Here is a 23,400-nt window from a genome sequence, read left to right as displayed (position 1 = left end):
GACCTGGGTGTCCTTGTGTACACCAGTGACTGAAAGCAAGCATGCAGGTGCAGCAAGCAGTTAGGAAGGCAAATGGTATGTTGGCCTTCATTGCAAGGGGATTTGAGTATAGGAGTAAGAATGTTTTACTGTAGCTGTACAGGGCCTTGGTAAGACCGCACCTGGTATATTGTGTGTAGTTTTGGTCTCCTTGCTTAAGAAAGGATATGCTTACCATGGAGGGAGTGCAATGAAGGTTCACCAGACTGATTCCTGGGGCGGCAGGATTGTCGTATGAGGAGAGGTTGGGTTGACTCGGCCTTTATTCACTGGAGTTTAGAAGAATGAGAGGGAATCTCATTGAAACATATAAAATCCTGACAGGGCTGGACAGACTGGATGATGTTTCCTCTGGCTGGGGTATCTAGAACAAGGGGTCACAATCTCAGGATATGGGGTAGGCCATTTAGGACTGAGATGAGGAGAAATGTCTTCACACAGGGTGCGGAACCTGTGGCATTCTCTACCACAGAAGACTGTGGAGGCCAAATCACTGAATATATTTTAGAAGGAAATCGATTTCTAGACTCTAAAGGTGTCAAGGGGTATGCGGAGAGAGTGAGTCTGGCATTGAGTTAGAGGATCAGCATCATATTTAATGGCGGAGCAGGCTCAAAGGGCCGAGTGAAAAGAACAGCCGTCTTCTTCAGCCACTACCACAGGCACGATATTTTGGGCACCATCTCTATCTAACCCCATAACATCATTGTCTCGGGCTGAACCAGACTCTTTGCAGCCTTGCCATCCATTGAAAAAGAGTAAAGCTGCATATTATGGAAGAATAACAGGATTTGTAATATTGAAATATCCCACAAAACTCTTTAGAGTCCAATTACTTTTTAAAAATAAGTTTGAACTTCCAGTTAATAGCTGAAAGAATGGCAAGTCAAGATTTCACATTTTAAGACGTTTACTAATAACAAATGACTAAAAGCACTCTTAACTAAATACTATCTTTATAGGCAACTTATACTTTAGACCAGAGAATGGAATACCCCCACACCCCCACTTGTTAGTCTAACCAAAAAAAGCACACTTCACATATATACTTTACACTCTCCAAAACATTCAGTTTTGCTAGAATTAATCCAAAGTGATTCTTAGCTCCCAAGGGTTTAATCCTGATCTTTTCTTTTCTCAGCCTAGTAACTTGCAATCTTAGAATTGTTTTTCACAGTGATTTTTCTCTTACTCAGAGAAGCTCCCTCTAGCCCACGTTAGGTAACTCTTCAGACTCATTTTAACTCTCCCCCCACCCCCCCCCCAAATTTGGTCTCTTCAATCGACTGAGCTTTCACCCTCATTCCTATGCGGCGAACCATAGAAACATTTTTGGCCTCCATCTGCTCCCCATCTCCCAGATCTAGGCAGAATATCATATAGCATTGCTATTCTAACAAAGCATATAACTTGTTTTTTATGATGGTTTCTTCTGCACCTTTCCCCATGGCAAAATGAATCACATGGACTTTGTATCTAGGTAGAAATGATTATTAGCTATCCTTGAAAGCCCAACTGTTACTTTGGAATGAAATGGACAGCACAACTGTTTACAACTTGACATTCTGAACATTTTTCTGGGTCTTTGGAGACTCAGTCTCTACTGTTAACGCACAGGCTACTACCATTGTCTCCATGCATAAATACTTTGCACCCTATTCCCAGCAAGATAATGCAAGCTTTCCCTTTATCTCGAACAGTCAAAGCATCCAGGCTTACTGTCAGGCAGACTTCAGAGCAGGACAAATGACCCCTTTCATTTTACCTTAAAGTTTGAAGACACAGTACCAAAACATACAATTATGAGGTTTATAAGATTATTATTATACTGTATATTGCAATGCTGTATTGTTTTTTTTTTAAAACGTCCCTGCATTTTAATGTTTCCTTATGAGGTCCTTTGTTCCTTATGAGGAAATTTAATTCTACAAATTAACTTCAGCTGCCTGGGGAAACAAAGCCATATGAAAATGAATAGGAAGGTCTCGTTGCAGTCTGGTAAGCACCATGTGTAAATTGCTAGGTCTGACGAGGTAACATGGATAAAGTTCAGTTTTACTTTTGTGCTTGACTTCCCAGTGCCGCCCATTCCTCGAAGGTCCCTCAAGCTGTGCTGAATTGGTTGCCAATAGTTACATGACAATAGTTCAGAAATTGCCAATTGCGGAAGCGCACTGCCTTTTCTTGGTGCTTCATGGATTTTAGAACTGTATAATATGGGAAATTTGCTCTTCATCCCACAATAGTCCCTGCTGTATATAGAGTCATAAAGGTCTACAGCACAGAAAAAGGCCCTTTGGCCCATTGTGTCGGTGCTGGTCAAACAAGTACCTAACTATTCTAATCCCATTTTCCAGCACTAGGCTCATAGCCTTGTATGCCATGGCATCGCAAGTGCACATTCAGATATTTCTTAAATGTTATGAGGGTTTCTGCCTCTACCACCCTTTCAGATTCCCACCTCCCTCCGGGTGAAAAAATTCTTCCTCACATCCCCTCTAAACCTCCTGCCCCTTACCTTAAATCTATGCCCCCTGGTTATTGATCCCTCCACCAAGGGGAAAAGTTCCTTCCTGTCTACCCTATCTATACCCCTCATAATTTTATGCACCTCAATCATGTCCCCCCTCCATCTCCTCTGCTCCAAGGAAAATAACCCCAGCGTATACAATCTCTCCTCAGAACTAAAACTCTCCTGCCCAGGCAACATCCTGGTAAATCTCCTCTGCACTCTCTCTAGTGCAATCACATCCTTCCTATAATGCAGATTCCAGAACTGTACGCAATACCCTAGCTTGTGGCCAGCGTTTTATACAGTTCCAGCAAAACCTCCCTGCTCTTGTATTCTATGTCTCGGCTAATAAAGGCAAGTATCCCATTTGCCTTCTTAACCACCTTATCTACCTGTCCCGCTACATGCACACCAAGGCCCCTCTGATCCTTGATACTTCCCAGGGTCCTACCATTCATTGCCTTGTTTGTCCTGCCCAAGTGCATCACCTCACAATTATCTGGAATAAATTCCATTTGCCACTGATCAGCCCATCTGACCAGCCCGTCTATATCTTCCTGTAATATAAGGCTATCCTCCTCACTATTTACCAGCCCACCAATTTTTGTGTCATCCGCAAACTTACTGATTGAGCCTCCCACATTCAAGTCAAATTGTTTATATTTACCACAAACAGCAAGGGACCCAACACTGATCCCTGTGGAACACCACTGGACACAGGCATCCAGTCATAAAAATACCCATCCACCATCACCCTCTGTTTCCTGCCACTCAGCCAATTCTGGATCTAATTTGCCAAATTGCCTTGGATCCTATGGGCATTATCAGTCTCCCATGCAGGACCTTATCAAAAGCCTTGCTGAAGTACAAATAGACTATGTCAAATGTATTGCCCTCATCTACATACCTGGTCACCTCTTCAAAAAATTCAATCAAATTGGTCAGACATGACCTCCCCTTAACAAAACCATGCTGATTGTCCTTGTTTTATCCCTGCCTCTCCAACTGTAGATTAATTCTGTCCCTCAGAATTGCTTTCAATAGTTTCCCTACCATTGAGGTTAGATTGACTGGCCTGTAGATCCCTGGTTTATCCCTTCCTCCCTTCTTGAATAACGGTACTACATTGGCTGTCCTCCAGTCCTCTGACACCTCTCCTGTGGCCAGAGAGGTATTGAAAATTATTGCCAGCGCCCCTGCTATCTCTTCCTTTGCCTCACTCAACAACCTGGGATACATTTCATGCGGGCCTGGAGATTTATCTACTTTTAAGCCTGCCAGACCACTTAGAACCTCCTTCCTTTCTATGCTAATTTCTTTAATTGTATCACAGTCCTTCTGCCTGATTTCCATACTCATGTCGTCCCTTTCACTTGGGAACACTGACACACAGTATTCATTTAGAACCCTACCTACACCTCCCAGCTCCACACACAAATTACCACTATACTCTTTCCCTAGTTATCCTCTTACACTTAATGTACTTGTAAAATAACTTTGGATTTTCCTTTATTTTACCTGCCAATGTTTTTTCATGCTGTTTTTGCTCTCCTAATTTCCTTTTTAAATTTCCCCCAACACATTCTATACTCCTCTAGGGCTTCTGCTGTTTTGAGCCCTCGGTATCTGCCATAAGCCTCCCTTTTTCTCTTGATCCAGTCCCGTATATCCCTCGACATCCAGAGTTCCCTGGATTTGTTGCTCCCACGCTTTATCTTAACTGGAAGATGTTGGCCCTGTACTCTCCCTATTTCCTTCTTGAATAAGCCCCACTGCTCTGAAGCAGATTTACCTAAAAGTAGCTGCTCCCCTGGCCAAATCATATCTGATCTTACTAAAATCAGCCTTTTCCCCGCTGCAAAAAAAAACTCTTGTAGGACCTTCTTCGTACTGGCTTAAAAAGCTCTCCTGGATGCATTTTAAGAATTCCGCTCCTTCTAAACCTATCTCCCTATGACTAACCCAGTTAATGTTGGGGAAATTGAAATCCTCCACTATTACTACCCGATTATTTTTACACTTTTCTGAAATTTGCCTACATACCTGCTCCTCTATTTGTCTTTGATTGTTTGGCGGCCTATAATACACTCCCAGCAATGTGATTGCTCCTTTTTTTCCCAGTTCTACCCATTTGGCTTCATTTGAGGAGCCTTCTAAGATGTCACCCCTCCCTGCTGCTGTAATTGATTTCTTGATCCATATTGCGATACCCCTCCCTCCCTGTCAATCCTGGAGACCCTATATCCTGGAATATTGAGCTGCCAAACCTGCCCCCCTCTCGACCATATCTCTGTGACATCAATGCCATCATACTTACATGTGTTAATTTGTGCCCTCAACTCATCTGCCTTATTCGTCAGACTGCTTGCATTAAAATAAATATCATCCAACCTTGCCAAACTCCCTTGTGCCTTAACTGGCCTATAATTTCTATGCCTTCCAGACTCACTTGCTTTCTCTTCTAATTTTGGCTGTGCATCTCCCCCTGCTGAATCTCCTCTCAGGATCCTATCCCTCTCCCAAGTTAATTTAAACCCTCCCCAACAGCACTAGCAAACCCCCCTGCAAGGATGCTGGTCCCATTCCGGTTCAGGTGCAACCCATCTGCCTTGTCCAGTCCCCACCACCCCCAGAAACTGTCCCAATGCCCCAGAAATCTAAAGCCCTCCCTCCTGCACCATCTTTCCAGCCACGCATTCATCTAGACTAACCTCCTGTTTCTATACTCACTAGCGCGTGGCTCCAGAAGTAATCCAGAGATTACTACCTTTGAGGTCCTGTTGTTTAATCTGCTTCCTAGCTCCCTAAATTCTGCTTGCAGGACCTCATCCCTCTTTCTACCTATGTTGTTGGTACCAATATGTACCACGATCTCTGTCTGTTTGCCCTCCCCCTTTAGAATGCCCTGCAGCCGCTCAGTGACATCCTTGACCCTGACACCGGGGAGGAAACATACCATCCTGGACTCATGCTTACGGCTGCAGAAATACCTGTCTGTTCCCCTCACTATCAAGTCTCCTACCACTATTGTTGTTCCCCTCTTCTTCTCTGCCCTGTGCAGCTGAGCCATTCAATGTGCCATGAGCGTGGCTGCACTCCCCAGAGGAACTGTCATGTTCACCATTTTCCAACAGAGAAAAACAGTTCTCGAGTGAGTTGCACCTTGGGGATTTCCTGACTACCTGCCTGACACCTTTCTTCTGACTGATGGTCACCCATTCCCTCTCTGTCTGCACTTCCGTAAGCTGTGGGGTGACCACGTCTAAAAACGGGCTATCCAGTGGAAAAATTAAAAAACAATTGTAGGGGAAACATTTTATCAACATCTACTAACAGATATATTAAAATCCTAAAAGTACCATCGTACCTGTCTAAGAACAGTAAAAGGGACTGCTTAGTCCATGGACGTTCTAAAAGATTTTGTAGCACCATTAAGCTTTTCTGCCAACCACTAAACTTAACAGTTGACAGGACTGTAAAGCTCTAGGGGTAGGAAACTCAGAGCTCAAGTAGTTGCAGCTGGTGGTGCTTTCTGCACACATGGTCGGCCACATGTTGCAGACGGTACATAACACAGGACTGAGCTGCCCTGCTGCCATGCCTCTAGTTGAGAAAAAAAACCCTTTATGTTAAATACAGTAAAAAAAAGTTAAATTGTTTATATACTTTAAATAAAAACTAGAACTCTTGCCTTTCCTTAGCTTAATCTATTTTAAACTGGAGAAAAACACTTACCCACTACTCACCAGTCAGCTCTCACCTTTGTGCTGACATCACTTTTTGAAGCTTCCCTGCACTCGCGCTGGTTCTGATCTCTCCGCCGTGCTGTCTTGTGATGTCACTCTTGTTATCTTCAACAAGAACTGACTGCAGGACACTCATCCCAGACTGCTTCACCGCAATGCTGACTGCAGGACGCTCTTCCCAAACTGCTTCACTGCGATGCTGACTGCAGGACACTCTTCCCAGACTCTAACTTCCCAGATATATTGTTACTCCTGTGGATTGTGTCAGGACATGAGATAGGCAAAACTCAAGCTTTCAACTTTCATGGCTTGTCATTTGTTATTTAATTTTCTTGTTGTGTATCTTCATGACACTCCCATTTATAGTCTTTGTCACCACCTTTGTGTTTCATGCAACAAAGACTTGTTGCAATTAAAGTGTTGCATCTTAGCATGGAATTGCAATGTTGCTTCCTGCATTTTGAACAAAATGGAATAAAGATATTTTTCCTTTCTGGGAAGTGCAGGTCAAAGAAGGTACGTCCAGTTCAAAACCAGCCACACACTTTATTGACAAGGAACCAGCGGAATTAAGGAAAAGTGAGTGATTCTGTGACCTTATTCTTTTCAGCCTACTAACACTTTATTTGCTTCTGTAAGTTTTACAGGTTTACAGTGTGTTTTTGTTAGTATTTGCATTGTTTTCTTGAAATAAGTATTGTTAGTGAGACCTTATTGGTTTCTTCTGTACAGTGGAAGGGGAAGGAAACTGGTGATCTTTTGAGAAATAACCTGTTGCCTTTCAGGTTAAGAGTCGTGTCCATCACAAGCCTCTTGGGCATAAAATTTACCCTTTAAATGTATTGAATGCGGTTCCATCAAGAATCTGAATTTCGAAGATCCATCCCTTCACTGTCGCTGGGTCAAAATCCTTGCACTCCCTTCCTAACAGCCCTATGGGTGTACATACACCACATGGACTGCAGCAGTTCAAGAAGGCAGCTCACCACCACCTTTTCAAGGGCAACTAGAGATGGGCAATAAATGCTGGCCCAGCCAGCGAAGCCTACGTCCTATGAATGAATTTTAAAAAATACTGTTTTCCCATCAGTTAACTAGCTGGTGACCACAATATTGTATCTGAATCGTTACTAACAAAGGAGATGGAACCAATCTCAGAACATATGTGAAAAAGAGCCATGATGTAGCAGAGCTTCAAGCAGAGATTCTCGTGAGTGAAATCAACCCAGTAATGCAGTGTTATTAGTGCAAGTATCATTACAGAAAAGATGTTTTGAACAAGTAAAGATATTATAGTCAGGTTTAGATTCCCGCTTCCTTTTGGAGTTAATCTTTTTTTCATTTTCATGGCCCCACAACATTTTTAGTTAAGAGGTTGAGCTCAAGAACTTGTCTTTCATGTGTTCCTGGGATATGGACGTCTGCATTTATTGCCCACACCTCAGAACTATGCAAAAGTGGAAGTGAGTCTTTTTCTTAAACTGTTGCTGTACTAATGGTGCCCCCACATGGTGCTGAGCAGGAAATTCCTGTTTAATGACCTACCGACAAGCAAGGAATGGTGGTTACCTGACAGGCAATTTAGAGATGTGTTCCCATCTCATGCTCTTGCTGCTCTTGTATTTCTGAGTGCCAGTTTGCAGGTGAGAGACCTGCTTCTACATTAACCCTTGGTGAGTTAATCTATAGTGCATCCTATAGATTGTACATACTGCAATCGGAGTGCCAATGACGATGAGTGTCAATATTAAGTCTAGTGACGAGCATTAATTGGGCAAAGTGTTCTGTTCAGATGGTTCTGAACTTCGAGAGGTGTGACTGCAACCACCCAAACAAGGACAGAGTATTGTCTGGCTTGACTCCTGACTTGAGCTTTGTTGATGGCTGAGAGGTTTTGTTGGGGCAGACGAGAGCATATGCCACTGTGAATCTGACTGGATGCAATTAGAGGAGCATAAAGGCTAGAAGGTGCTATAAAAAATAAAATCTTGTTTCACTATTTGGTAATTTTTTACTTATTCATTCATGGGATGTGGACGTCACTAGCTCAGTCAGCATTTATTGCCTATCTCCGATTGCCTATGTTCAGAGGGCATTTAGGGGTCAACCACATTGCTGAGGGGCTGGAGTCACGTGTAGGCCGGACCAGGTAAGGATGGCAGATTTCCTTCCCTAAAGGACATCAGTGAACCAAATGGGTTTTTATGACAATCGGCAATGGTTTCACAGTCATCATTAGACTTTTTAATTCCAGATTTTGTTTGGATTCAAATTCTACCATCTGCCATGGTGGGATTTGAACCCAGGCCCTGAGAGCATTACCCTGAGTTTCCAGATTACTGGTCCAGTGACGATACCACCATGCCATCATCTCCCAGGACACTTGTGAGCCATAGCGCACTCAGCTCGATCAGAAGTGTGGGTTCAAACCCCACTCCTGAGGTTTGTGCATACTGAGAGTGACTGCCTTTGACATCAAGGCAGCGTTTGATGGTGTGGCATCCGGGAGCCCTAGCAAAACTGGAGTCAGTGGGAATTAGGGGGAAAACTCTCTGTTGGTTGGAGTCATACCTAGCACAAAGAAAGATGGTTGTAGTTGTTAGAGGTCAATCATCATTGCAGGAGTTCCTCAGGGTAGTGTCCTAGGCCCAACCATCTTCAGCTTCATCAATGATTTTCCTTCCATCATAAAGTCAGAAGTGGGGATGCTTGGTGATTGCACAATGTTTAGCATGCCATGACAACTCAGATACTAAAGCAGCCCATGTCCAAATGCAGCAAGACCTGGACAATATCCAATCTTGGGCCGACAAGTGGCAAATAACACTAGTGCCACACAAGTGACAGGCAATGACCATCTCCAACAAGAGAATCTAGCCATCGCCCCTTGACATTCAATGGCATTACCATCGCTGAAACCCCACTTTCAATCCCTAGGGGTTACTGAAACTGGACTAGCTATATAAATACTGTGGCTACAAGAGGCTAGGAATTGTGTGACAAGTAACTCACCTCCTGACTCCCCAAAGCCTGTCCACCATCTACAAGCCACAGGTCAGGAGTGTGATGGAATGCCCTCCATTTGCCTGGATGAGTGCAGCTCCCACAACACTCAAGAAGCTTGACACCATCCAGGACAAAGCAGCCGCTTAATTGGCACCACATCCACAAGTATTCACTCCCTTCACCACCGACACACAGTAGCAGCAGCGTGTACCATCTATAAGATGCAGTGCAGGAACTCACCAAGGCTCCTTGAGTAGTACCTTCCGAACCCACAACTGCTATCATCTAGAAGGACAAGGACAGCAGATGGGAACACCACCATCTGGAAGTTCCCCTCCAAGCTACTCACCATCCTGACTTGGAAGCATATTGCTGTTCCTTCACTGTCATTGGGTAAAAATCCTGGAACTCCGTCCCTAACAGCACCATGGGTGTACCTACACCATATGGACTGCAGCAGTTCAAGAAGGCAGCTCACCCCCACCTTCTCAAGGCTAATTAGGGGTGGACAATAGATACTGGTCTAGCCAGTAATGCCCACATCCCGTATATGAATAAAATAAAATTTAGGCTGATATTCCAATGAAGCACTGAGGGAGCGCTGCGCTATTTGAAGTGCTCTTTTGGATAAACGTTAAACTGAGAAAGATGTAAAAGATTCCAAAGCAATTTTTGAAAGAGAGAATATCTGGTCAGTATTTATTCCTCAACCAATATCACTAAACAACAAATTAACTGGTCAATTACCTGATTGCTGTTTGTTGGAGCTCACTGTAGCCGAACTGGTTGCTACAGTTTCCTATGTTAAAACTGGCTACTTTCCGAAGTACATTATTTACTGTACGTTTGGGTTATTCGGAGGGTGTGAAAAGTGCTATGTAAATGGTGGCTCTTTTAGTAAAGCCTGGGTATTCATGTTCTCCCATTCACATTTCAGCAAGCATCGATCCCACCAGAAGAAACCTATATCTTCAGGTTTTGGGTGGTAAAGCTTTCCTGGAGCATTTGCAGGAACCACAGCCATTACCGGGACAAATATGCTCTACATTTACGCTTTTCTTACATTTCCGAAACCAGCGCTTCCGTTCCAAGCCTGTGCCGTGTGCCTGTGAGCCTGATCTGCAGGATGGGTTTCTGCTGGAAGTTCACAAAGACAGCTCAGGTAAGTGATGATGAAAGTAACCAGACTTATTTGTAAGATCAATCCATTGGAGAAATCTTAAAAGGGATAACTAACTTCCTTCAGTGGCTTATTTGGTAGGTGCATTATCCTGTGGGTCACGTGATGGGGAATTTGGAGATAAATGTTCCCACAACATTGCTGTTCTTGTGCTTCTGAGTGTCAAGAGTTTGCAGGTGCAGGACATGCTTCTGTGTTTCTCACAATGCTGCCATAACTGTGCAAATCCCATTTATGCACAATAACAGGGTTACTGTGGCGGAACTGTAAAAGACCTAAGGATAATCCCAGGACATATCAAAAGCACAGGAGAACTTTGTTGAAGTGGCTCACCATCACCTTCTCGAGGGTAATTAGGGTTGGGCAACGGATGCTGGCCTTGCCAATGATACTTAAATCCCATGGAGGAATTTTTTAAAAAGCCACAGTTTCTTTATCAGATTGTAAAAGTCTGCGTACTATATAGACGCAAAATGCAGCTTTACCCAATGACCATATAGAGCTGCTTATTGCTCCAGATTGTGGCAGCTGAAGAACTTAGGCCTATAGGTCACATGATCTGACATTTATTTCTTCCTGATTGATATATCTAGGTGATGGCAGTAAGATGGCTGACGCAACGGCTTTATTATCAATCTGTGATCCTGTGCACATGGTTCTTATAAAGACAGATACATCTGGAGAAACAACCTTAATGGCTTCGCACTACTTGGAATGGCGATCTTTGCTGAGTTCACCAGATGGACAAATGAACATGTCTTTAGAGCTATTGGGTGTAGGTAAGAATTGCGCTACATTATCTTGGTTAAACATTTTAATTTAGAGATTAGTTAATTATTTTGCTCGTATCAAAATGGAGAAATTGGACTAGATTCAGTGGGTGCAGTATTGAAGGAAATGCTGTTTACCCTGAAGATTTATAATTTATATGAGAGGTATGTATCCGCTGAACAGATTAATGCAGGCTAAACAGATTAATGCAGGCTGCATAATCAGAAGTACAACCTGCCCTTCATTTTAGTAGCTGCTTTTGTATTGTCAGTGCTGCTTGTTTGCTTGCTCTGTTTTAGCATGCATCCAGTTTGCTACACCTGCGTCATGTATGTAAATACTTTATGTCCATGGGTTAACATGATAAATATGACACCATTAGATTCCAAATGTATACTGAGTTGATTTAACACAGAGAGAGAGATCTGTTATGAATTCCCACATTTTGATCCTCTATCTAAATGACAAACTTCTTGAATGTAGCTAATTAATTTTTTTTGCAGTTTACCTTTTCAATATCTAGTTTGTTTTGCTTTGTACACTCCCATACATTCCAGCTTGGTTAGAGCTATAATAGCTGACACAATACTAGTCCAGAAAAAGTTAATCCTAACAAACTTTGTCTATTTTATTTCTGGTTCTGTATTATGTATGTCCCAATAACCTGTGTTCTTCTAGGAGATTTGGTATCATGTTGAACTCTCAATTTACTTGTGCAATTATATGAATTTAGCACAATCTAACTATTAAAATATTTAAAGATGGAAGAAAATTCTGTTTATTCCATGCCTTTCATGAACTTGGAATAGCTTCAATCTCTTTTACAAGCAATCAAGTATTCATTATTTTGTATGAAAAGTGACAACCGATTTGCTGAAGGTTCCTCAAAGAACATGAGAACATAAGAAATAGGAGCAGGCCATTCCATCCCTCAAGCCTGCCCTGCCATTCAATAAGATCATGGCTGATCTGCCCCAGGCCTCAATTCCAGTTTCGTGCCAGCTCCTCATAGCCCTCAACTCCCCAATATTTTAAAAATCTACCTACCTCCTCTTTAAATATTTTCATTGATCTAGCCTCCACAACTCTGAGATAGAAAATTCCAGACATTCAGTACCCTCTGAGAGAAAGAATTCCTTCGCATCTCAGTTTTAAATCAGTGTCCCCTTATTCTGTAACTATATCCCCTAGTTCAAGATTCCCCCACTAGTGGAAACGTCTCAACATCTACCCTGTCAAGCCCCCTCAGAATCTTGAGCGTTTCAATAAGCTCATTCCCCATTCTTCTAAACTCTTATGTATAAAGGCCTAAACTGTTTAGCCGTTCTTGATAAGTCAACACCTTCATCCCAGGAATCAGCTTAGTGAATCTCTTTTGAACTACCTCCAATGACAGTATATCCTTTCTTAAATACAGGGACCAAAACTGTCCACAGTACCCCAGGTGCAGCCTCACCAACACCCTGTACAGTTGTAACAAGACTTCCCTATTTTTAAACTCCAACCTCCTATGGTAATGAGAGGAATGTCTAGCTATTTTTTTTCAGAAAGTGGCTGTAGGATCTAAAGCATCCACTTTACAGGGAAGGTGGGGATTCAGTTTAATGTCTTATTTGAAAGACAGCACCTCTCAACAATGCAGCACTTTCTCAGTGGTGCACTGACGTGTTAGCCTGGTTAAAGTACACAAATCTTGCGGTGAAGCTTGAACCCACAATCTACTGGCTTTGATATGAGAGTGCTACTGCTGAGCCATGGCTTGGATTGGAATTATGAGATATTATGAAACTAGTATCATGTGCATCTCTTGCAAATCAGCTTCCTTATTATTCATAAGCAGAAAGCTCTGGAGAATATACATTTCTTCTCGACCTCCAGAAATCTCTTTGGGTTTCTCTGAGTCATTAGGATTGTGTGGATTGAGGGTACTCTTCATCCAGTTGTCAGCACTGCAATACAGGACTACTGATGGTGCCAAGCAGTTTTGTTATTGGTATTGTATCAATACAAAGTTAAGCCTGGGTCTGACTGGACAAAGAATTAGTAACTGTAACTCCAGTACAAGTTTAAACCAAGTTTGGCAGTGATTATTTTTCCTGTGCAGACTTTTGGAGCACTGTGTGACTTGCTGCATCTCCATTACAGCCACTATAAACCTGATCAATGGTGATGTTCAGAAATGCAGATTTCAAGTTTCTGAATTTTGAAAATGTAATTAACTGTGTAGATTTGCACACCTGCAGTAAGCAACAATTCGAATGCTTCTGCATTGATTTCTTGTCAACAAAGCAGCCAGACTGTAATCAATTGAGCTACTTGAACAAATGTCAGTAAATTAATGTGAATGTGGCTTTGGTGATTTAATACTTAAGCACCAGCTCAAGAAGCGGCATCCCCAAATTTTTGGGAAGCATGTACACCCAAGTTATCTAAATCTGTCATTTTATTTACAGATGCTGGCTAACCTACTCTGCATTTCCAGTATTTTTGTTTTTTAATTGCATGTTTTATAGATCTATAATTCCATTAGAATGAGGACTATAGTTTTGGATGCACTTGGCATGAAATCTTTACTCAAACAAATTCTTCCACTTTCAGGCACAGAGTGTAAAGTTCCCGTTGGAGTTTTAAACATAAAACTTGAAATATATCCCCGTCTGGTGCAGCCACTAAGCCAAGAAATAGTAGATACTCAGGTAGGGTATGCCTTATAATCTGTCTGGGCTAATTTCTTCTGTTTGCACTGGATAGGGATGGAGCAGGGAATTCTAATTATTTTGAGAACAGCATTTTCAGGTGGCATTCACATTGAACTAAACTAATATCCATTTCTATAGGTTCTTGATAAAACTATTTTGCATTCATTTTTAAAGAGAGAAGTTAGAAAATTGCTGGTATGATGTTGCTCAGTCCAGTATTTGGTGAAATTGCTTTGCTGGTGAGAAACCTGAGGGAGGGTGCAACTTTGTATCAGACAATTATGTCTTACTGATGGACCCAGCCAGAGGCACAACTTCTCTTTTTTTAAGATATATATAATTTCTAGTTTTACCTCGGTGTAAACATCACTTGTCACATTTGAAAATCCTGTTCCTGGTTCTGTTTGTGTGTTGACCAGATTTTCCCATTTTTTAGCTGTTTAAAAATTCACCATGTTATATAAAGTATTTGCCTGGTTCAGTGTCTTTCCCATAAAGCAGATAACGAACCTCATTCTGAACAAAGTCTGATATAAATCAGCTTCCTTGTGTTATTGGGTGCTTCTGTATGACTAGGAGCACGGTGCCTTTAAAGTTCAGACTATGAAATAAGTTTTCTTTCTGCCTTTGCACAAAATCTTGAATGTGGTCAGTGAACTGTATTTCCCCCAGAGGTCTATGTTCCACTGATCCCTGTGGACAGTCAAACTCTGGAAATCATTGTCCTCTAGGATATAGAATGTAACTTCGGGCACAATTTTCCCGTCGGCAATTTGGGGGCAGGGCCCACTCGCCGATGGGAAAATGACGCAGAATGACATTGGGAGGAACCCCTGATGTCATCCCGGTCTATTTAAATATTGAGGAAGGCAAGCGGACAGTGAAATCAGCTGTCCGCCTGCCAACCTGTCAATGGTCAATTAAGGCCATTGACAGGATAATTAAGCTTGTTAAATGCCCTGCCTGTCCAACCCTAAGGCTGGTGGGCAGGCCAGGAGCCCCAGCAGGCTTCTGACAATACATGAAACCTCATCCACTGGCAGGATGAGGTTTCATGTCCCTTTCTAAAAACTTCAGTAAAGTTTATGTGCTTCTCATTAACATATCCCATTGAGGAGGACATGCTGATTTTAATATTTTTCTATTTTTAAAGATTTTTATGCTGCCAGTAATCTCCCTGAGACAGCAGTTAGTCTCAGGGAGATGTGCGCTCTTACGCGTGCTTCGATAGATGGGGAATCCCTCCACCACCCACCCCCCCCGCCGGCACAAGAAGCGCATAGCACTTCCCATCGGGCAGCCTGCTGGGCGGGCCTTAATTGGCCCGCCCACTCAAAATGTTGGCGGGCCCTGGTTCGGCAGCAGAGTTCGGCTGCCCACCTGCTGCCGAGACGGTGGGACCCACCCTCCCATCAAGGTAAAAATTCTGACCTTTATTGCCAAATGTATAACATGACCAGCGACATAACAATGAACCAGTTGTTGTATATATTCGATATTACAATCAAGCACATGCTGCCCTAAGCATTCTCTCACTTTTCCAGAAGGTGGAGTCGTTAGCTTTCTAATGAATTCAGCTGATTGTAAACCACAAACTGGTTCATTTTTCATATATGAATGAAAAGATTGCAATTTACCAGTGAGCTACATCAGTTTATCTTTCGTCATACCAGAAAACGATAACACACTGGTTCAATTATAGGTTGATATTCCAAGTTAGTGGCCCCTAACTTAACTGGCAATAATCTTTCCTGTTGCAGGTTATTTGGGTTCGCAGCTTAGCTTGGAATATCTTGGGCTGCTCATGGGCTGGAAAGCAAGACTCTGGTTCTTGCTGTCTGAGTTGCCTAGACTCCCTTCTCTATTTATTTAGTCATTTATTATTTATTTAGCATGTGCACAGTCACAGAGCCAAGCAATAGTCTTATCAGTGGCTGGTTGGAGTTCTTTAAACTCCCTTCAAGTTTAATCAGCAGACACTCCTCACAAGTGAGTCACTGTTTGGACTGCACCACAGCTGCAGCCTGGGTGGTCTTGGCAACACTACTGACGTAGGGCGGCTGCAAACAGGCCTTGGACAGCCCAGAAACTGTTTAAACTGGCCCACTGTTGCTATGGGAGATCGAAGTCAGGTGGACAAGCAGTGGGATCTATGATGAAAGAGTGGTTCTGGTGGATGCTTTCCCCTCCAATCCTCCTGCCATATGTCTTTAGCTATTATCCTCGACGTGATGGATTTAACCATACGGTTTGGCGTGAGGGAAGGTGTACTGCTGGTGGATTGAGGGGGTCATTGAATAAGAGCAGACTTGAGTTGGAGTAAACCTTCTCCACTAACGTGCCTGTTGTAGTTAACTTGCTCATGTGCGTGAGGCAATGTTGCTCAGGACTGGGAACCAGGGGAGGTGAGTTGGTTGAAGGGTACTGGTGATGATGTGCATTTGTGAATGAGTTGCACATCGATAAGTCTGGTGCGGGCAGATTGGCATCATACTGATGCACATTACTCTGCTGTTCCACTAATCTCTGTGGATTGTCAAACTCAGGAAATCATTGTCCTTTAGAATGTGGAAAGTAACTTTATTGCCAAATATATAGCATGACCAGGAATATAACATCGAGTACAGGATGGCAAGAGCAGAGGTCCTCGGGATCTTGGCCTGTGATCCACATGAGGTACCAGCCAGTTTACTCAGAAGGTTGTTGCAAGTTTTTATTTTTCTGCATTCTTAATGAGGTACTGTCTGTATGTGAGGGTCCTTTCGAGGATGATGCCTAGATAAACAGGCTGGGGATTGTGCTTCAGTCTCTGGCCATCCATGGTGATGTTCAGTTCCCTCTTACTGCTAGCATTATGAAGGTGGGATGTGTTTTAATGGTACTCTGTTTTAGGCACCACATCTTGCAATAGTTGGCCAGCTTTGCCATCACCTCCAAGTTTGTCTCCAGGCTGCACACCATTCTGACTGGATTGTTGATGTTTCTTTGGGGTTGCTGCATCAAACTCCTGAAATTCCATACCTAACAGCACTGAAGGGGTGTACCTTCAATCCAACAGCAGCCCATCACCTTCTCTCAAGGACATTAGTGAATCTGATTAGGTTTCAAACGATAATCGGGTAGTTTCAGGGTCCCCATTGCTGAAACTTGCTTTTTTATTGCAGATTTATTTAATTGAATTTAAATTCCCTGCTGCCATGGTGGGCTTTGAACTCACGTCTCTGGATCATACAGCCAGTCCTCTGGATTACTATTCCAGTAACATAACCACTATGTTACCATACCCACTATATCATCCAGGATTCCCTCTCCTGATCACTATCGATAACAAGTGAATGTGTATAAACACCAAGGGAAGACAAAATGGAGCTCTGCAATGATTACCCCCAACCTGTGGTTAAATTGTCTGCTGATACTCTTTTTTACATTATGGATAGGCATCTGAGACCTGTTGCTTATAATTCCTGCATCATATGGGAACTTCAGGACCCTTCATGTGTCTTGGGTGACCACATGTGTAGGAACTGTCTCCAGCTCCTAGAGCTCAGGATTTCTGAATTTATGGGGCAGCTGGAGTCACTGTGGAGCATCAGGGAGGATAAGAGTTTCCTGGATCATGCTTTCCAGGAGGTGCTCACCTCAAGCAGTGAGAGGCCTGGATAGTAAGTTGGTAGCCATCCAGAAGAATAGGAAGAGGAAGGTAATACAGGAGTCTTTGGGGTGTGTGTCACTCTGAAACAGGTACATGGAAACATAGCTTTAAAATGGAGAGGACTGGGTGCTTAATGGATGACCAGGGAAATGGAAATTATGATGAAACAAAAAAGAAGGATGTATGTTGCATGGCAGGAGTTCAAGTGAAAAACTAGGCCACATACAATAGGTTGAGGGGGGAGGTGAAGAGAAAAATAAGATTGGCAAAGAGAATATGAGAATTGAATAGCAGTTAACTTAGAAGATTTTCGGATTCTCTTTTATTGGCATTTAAATAGCAAGTGGCTAATAAGTGGAGTGGATCCTGTTAGGGACAAAGGATGATATATGCTTAAGAAGCACAGGACGAGGCTAGAATACTTAATGACTTGTGTGTATTGCTGTTAACTAAGGACGAGGAATCTGACAAAATGTTGATAGAAGCTGAGATAGTGGAGGAAATGGATAGTGTGAAAATTGAAAAGAAGGTGGTGGCACTGGAACGGCTTCCTATGCTTAGGGTAGATAAGTGACCTGGCCGGATGGCTTGCATCCCAGGTTGCTAAAGGAAGTGGGGGTGAAGATATCGGAAAGGTTTCCCTTAATTTTTCAATCTTCCCTAGATATGGGGGAGGTGCCAAAGGATTGAAGAGTGTCAAATTCAGGAAGGGATGTAAGGACAGTGCTAACAGCTATAGGCCGGTCAGTTTAACATCAGTGGTGGGTAAGGTTTTGGGATTAATAATCAGAGAAAAAAAATCAACAGTCACTTGGAGAGGTTTGAGTTAATTAAGGAGAGCCAGCACGGATTTGTAAAAGGCACATGGTGCTTGACTAGTCTAGTGAATTTTTTGATTAAGTAACAGAAAATTGATAAATGGAATTGGGTGGATGTTGTTTATATGGATTTTAAGAAAGCGTTTAACAAGCTGCCACATAAAAGGCTGGTTAATAAAATTAAGGCTTATGGAATAGGAGAGTCAGTGTGCAATTGGGTAGAAAGTTGGCTTAAGGATGGAAAACAGTGAGTCGAGGTAGATGGCTGTTTTTTGGACTGGAGGATGATAGACAGTGGTGTTCCCCACAGGTCAGTACTAGGGTTACTGCTGCTTTTGCTTTATGTAAATTACTAGGTTCTTGGAATGTGGAGTAAAATTTCAAAATTTGCCGATAATCTCAAACTTGGAGGAGTGACAAATAGTGGGGATGATGTGAATCACCTGCAGCAGTATGTAGATAGGCTAGCAGAATGGTCAGACAGAATTTAATACAGAGAAGTGAGGGGTGATGCATTTTGGCAGAAGGGATGGGGAGAGGCAACATAGAATTAATAGCACAATTCTAAAGAATTTGCAGGGACTGAGAGACCTGGGACTGCATGTGCATTGATCTGTGAAGGTGGCAGAACATATCAAGAGAGTGGTTAGTAAAGCATAAGGGATCCTGGGCTTCGTAAATAGTAGCATTGAGTACAAAAGCAGGGAAGTTATGCTGAACCTTTGTAAAGCTCTCATTAGGCCCCAATAGAGCGCTATATCCAGTTCTGGTCACCACACTTGAGGAAAGAAGTGAGGGTCCAGAATAGATTTACCAGAATGATTCCAGGGATTGGAGGGGTGAGGATTGTTACAAGGTTAGCTTGAAAAGGATGGGGTTGTTCTCTTTGGAGCAAAGGAGATTGAGGGGAGATTTGATAGAGGTAGACGGGTTTAGATAAGGTAAACAAGGTAAAACTTCCCATTAGCTGATGGTACAAGGACTCAAGGACAGATTTTGAGATTTTGGGCAAGAGATGCAGGGGAAATATGAGGAAGGAACTTTTTTACACAGTGCTTGGTAATGACCTGGAACCCACTGCCCACAAAAGTGGTGGAAGTGTAAACAATCAATGATTTCAAAAGAAAATTAGATGGCATTTGAAGAAAATAAACTTGCAGGGCTACAGGGATCAAAGCAGGTGAGTGGGGCCGACTGGATTGCTCTGTAGAGAGCCGGCATGGACCTGATGAACCGAATGGCCTCCTTCTGTCCCATAAATTATTCTGTGACTTTTTCTAGGCTAATGTATGAGGAGTAACCATTTGGACAAGGAACTCAGTGGGTCGTGATGCTCTACTACAACATGAGCATTGCCTTCAGAAAAGAGGAAACAATTCCTCTTTTAATATAGAAAAGAAAGTATTTCCTGAATATGGGGAAGCACCATGACCCTGACTATACAGTCAGATTTAAAATCTACCACGAGAGATGGCAGTGGTGATCCCCACCCCTTATATGGTGTGGTACCTGTGCTGTGTAAGGATTTGATCTTCTGTTGTGTCCATAAATTAATTTGTTTTATTTTTAACTCCACTTCAAATTTGCAGCTGGCTTTAGAGCGTCAAAAGACTGCAGAAAAGGAACGCTTATACCTTGTATATGCCAAGCAATGGTGGAGAGAATATCTTCAGATCAGACCTTCACACAACACAAGACTTGTGAAGATATTTGCACAGGTTTGTATCTAGTGTCTGTGTGTGTATCTGCCTGTCCATCTAGACGTGCAAGCTGGTGTTGGAGTCTCAGAGCAATCACCACTTTTGGAAGAGAAGAGTTGGAAAAAAAAATATTCTTTGGTTCTTGTATGTCTTTTATTTCTCTTTCAGCATGCTTCCTTTTGTGTTATCATTTCTATTGTTTAACCATCTCCTGTTCTTCATCTAATCATTTTACAGATCATTCCTTATCTTGTGGCCCATGTGGTCTTTCAACACCACCACCCTCCCCATCCAACCCCCACCTCCACTGTGTTCCTTATATACTGCTTGTCAAAACTGGAAAGATGGTACCTTCTTTCTTCCTTTATCCACGCATGCTGAGCATTTACATCCATTTTCTACTTTTGTTTCAGATTTCTAGTATCCCCAGTATTTTTTATTTTTGTGACTAACTACTGTTTATGACTTAGATGGTTAATATATTTCTTTTCATAGCCAATTGCTTTGCAAAAAAAAAAATCTGCATTATATTTCTATTTTTAATTAATTGGGCTGATGTATAGATTGGACTACTGGGAAAAGCCAACCGTAATACAATCATCTAGTTTTATTATGTCATGTCTAATGTAATAGTTGTGTGCAGAATAATCCCCCAAGGTGGAGTAATGGAATGATGGGCTAACAATGATGTTTCGCCGTTTACCTATTCTGGAACAATGGTAAAGATGAACTGATTGGGTGAATCGTTGTTGCGCTAGTTCAATTATGAAATATTACCATCCTAAGCTGCCATAAATAGCTGGACCCTAGCCAAGCTGTTGCAGTACAAAAGCAAAAAACTGCGGATGCTGGAAATCCAAAACAAAAAAAATAAAAATACCTGGAAAAGGTATTTTTCCTGGTATTTTTATTTCTGTTGTGGTACAATACTGGCATCTACCTAACAATGTGGAAAATTGCCCAGGTCTTGTCCACAAAAAGCAGGATAAATCCGATCGGGCCAGTTACCAGCCCATTAGTCTACTCTCGAACATCAACAAAGGAATAAAAGGTGTCGTGGTGCAGTGCTATCAAGTGGCACGTGCTCACCTTTAACTTGCTCACTAACGCTCAATAACATTCCCTCCATCATAAGACCAGACAGGGGGTATTCACTGATGATTGCACAGAGTTCAGTACCAATCACAACTCTTCAGCAGTTAATGTCTGAGTGGAGCAAGACCTGAAGTAACATTCATGCTTGGGCTATAAGTGGCAAGCGACATTTGTGCCACACAAGTGCCAGATAATGTTCATCTCCAATAAAGAGAGAGTCTAACCACCTTCCCTTGCCGCTTAACAGCATTAACACTGCTGATTTCACCTGCTGTCAACATCCTAGGGTCACCATTGAAACAACTGGACCAGCTGCCTAAATACTGTAGCTACAAGAGCAGGTCAAATGCTGGGATTTCAGCAATGAGTAACTTCACTTCTGACACCCCTGTACACCAAAACACCTTTTAGCCTTCAAAATTCCAGACAATACAACCCTAGGCTGAATAAGCACTCCTTGTAATTTAACCCTTGGAATCCAAGTATCATTCTGGTAAACCACATTTGCACTTTCTCCAAGGTCAAATACATCTTTCCTAGGGTGCAGTACCTAGTATTACTCAGTGCTCCAAGTCTGATCTAATAATGGCTTTGTGTAGCTGAAGCATAACCACTACCCCCTTGTGTTCTAGCCCTCCAGATTTAAACCTGTTTATTTTCTGTACCTATTCATGACATTTTAATGTATCTATGTACCTGGATCCACCCCTCCCAATAACCTTTGGACCTCCACTATTCCTAGCTTTTTACACAATTTAGTACCTTGTTCTATCCTTTTAAAGTCCATTTGCACGCATTGAAATTATTTGCCATAGTTTTGTCAATTCACTTAATCTATCAATATCTGTAATTTTATGCTTCCACCTAGACTGCATACATCTCTTGGGATGTCTTTGTGTCCTGGCAAACTTGGATATGTGGCATTTTATCCAATCAGTTAAGTCATTAATTAATACAGTGAATAGGTGAGGCCCCAACAATTTGTGTACCTACCCATTATCCTTACTGTGCCTTGCTGCTCAGTCAGTATCCTAGTCCTGGCAATTCCTCATGCTTTAGTGCTGTTATTTTCTTCACTTTGTTATTTTCTTTGTCCCTGGTTCAATATTAGTTTCTTGGGGATGTTTGGAAAGCTAATTTTCCTCCACTGTATAAATAAATAAAATGTATATACATAATATATTTTCTCACTTGCCAATTTTCCCTCTTGCCTTGGAAGCTTTTCTCTGGGGATGCAAATCAGGCACTCTCCAGTGCCTTGCCTAAGTGACTATTGTTTGTTAAAAGCAAAATACTGCGGATGCTGGAAATCTGAAACAAAAAAAAATTGCTGGACAAACTCAGCAGGTCTGACAACATCTGTGGAGAGGAAGACAGAGTTAAAGTTTCGAGGCCGTATGACTCAGAACTATTATTTGTTTATGTGAGCAATCAGTGCGTGTGAGCAGGCTATTTAACTGCAAAGACCGTGGGCTGGATTTTATGCCCTTCCCCCGCTGCTGGGTTTGATTGGGGTTGAGGGGCATGTTGGGACTAGAGTTGCTGATCATCTGATTGGCCAGCAGCTCACTCTAAGGTGGGACTTCTTCCCAGGATAGGGTCAGAAGTCTCGCCTTAACACTTTGAGCAGTGTTAATTGCTGCAGCACAGCTGTTGGGAACAAGGCTTCTACCCTGATTTTTTTACCCAGGGAGTTTGGAGATCATGGCACCTGGTAAAATCCAGCCAATTGAAACTGAACCTGCTGTGCTTCCCATTGACATCCATCCACAAGCACAGTCCAGTGAGAGTGAATGGACAATGATAAGGAGCCTGAAACCTTTTTGTAGAACCATTCCCCTCCTACAATGCTACTGCTGTCCTAGCTGCTGCCAGCTTAATGCACAGCCTAAGGGTTGAGCCTGGGATTATGTTGTGTGCTTGAACTTCCTGTTGCTTGTCCTTGTACTAAACTTGCAAATTTAAAGAAGAATTACCTCCTACAAATATTGTACAAATTGTAAGTAGACAAGTTTAATTGTATTAGGTGCATGTTCCAATCAGAAAAACCCTTTAATGTTTTAATTTAAACTACAAGTAATTGGAGGTGCAAAAACATGTGTTTGACTTTTGAAGCCCTAAATGCTTTGTGATGATTCCTTTAAGTTTCGATTTAATGTCTTTTATCTTGTAATAGATGCTT

The 23,400-nt window shown here is 42.3% G+C and overlaps 1 protein-coding gene across 4 annotated transcripts in view; it reads left to right on the top strand.

The window, feature by feature from the left end:
* The window catches only part of cep76 (centrosomal protein 76), a 47,388-nt gene that overhangs the window by 8,719 nt on the left and 15,269 nt on the right, over positions 1–23,400 (top strand). For all 4 annotated transcript variants that reach the window (XM_041188969.1, XM_041188968.1, XM_041188967.1 and 1 more), the window contains 5 exons: positions 6,804–6,876; positions 10,241–10,465; positions 11,077–11,262; positions 13,853–13,950; positions 20,013–20,141. In XM_041188969.1, the coding sequence (XP_041044903.1) occupies positions 6,804–6,876; positions 10,241–10,465; positions 11,077–11,262; positions 13,853–13,950; positions 20,013–20,141 (711 nt within the window). The remainder of the gene's footprint in view (positions 1–6,803; positions 6,877–10,240; positions 10,466–11,076; positions 11,263–13,852; positions 13,951–20,012; positions 20,142–23,400) is intronic.

Source organism: Carcharodon carcharias, chromosome 6 (assembly GCF_017639515.1).
Source record: "Carcharodon carcharias isolate sCarCar2 chromosome 6, sCarCar2.pri, whole genome shotgun sequence".
NCBI lineage: Eukaryota > Metazoa > Chordata > Chondrichthyes > Lamniformes > Lamnidae > Carcharodon > Carcharodon carcharias.
Note: the sequence above shows the minus strand (reverse complement) of the source record. Positions and strands in the feature narration are given on the sequence as shown.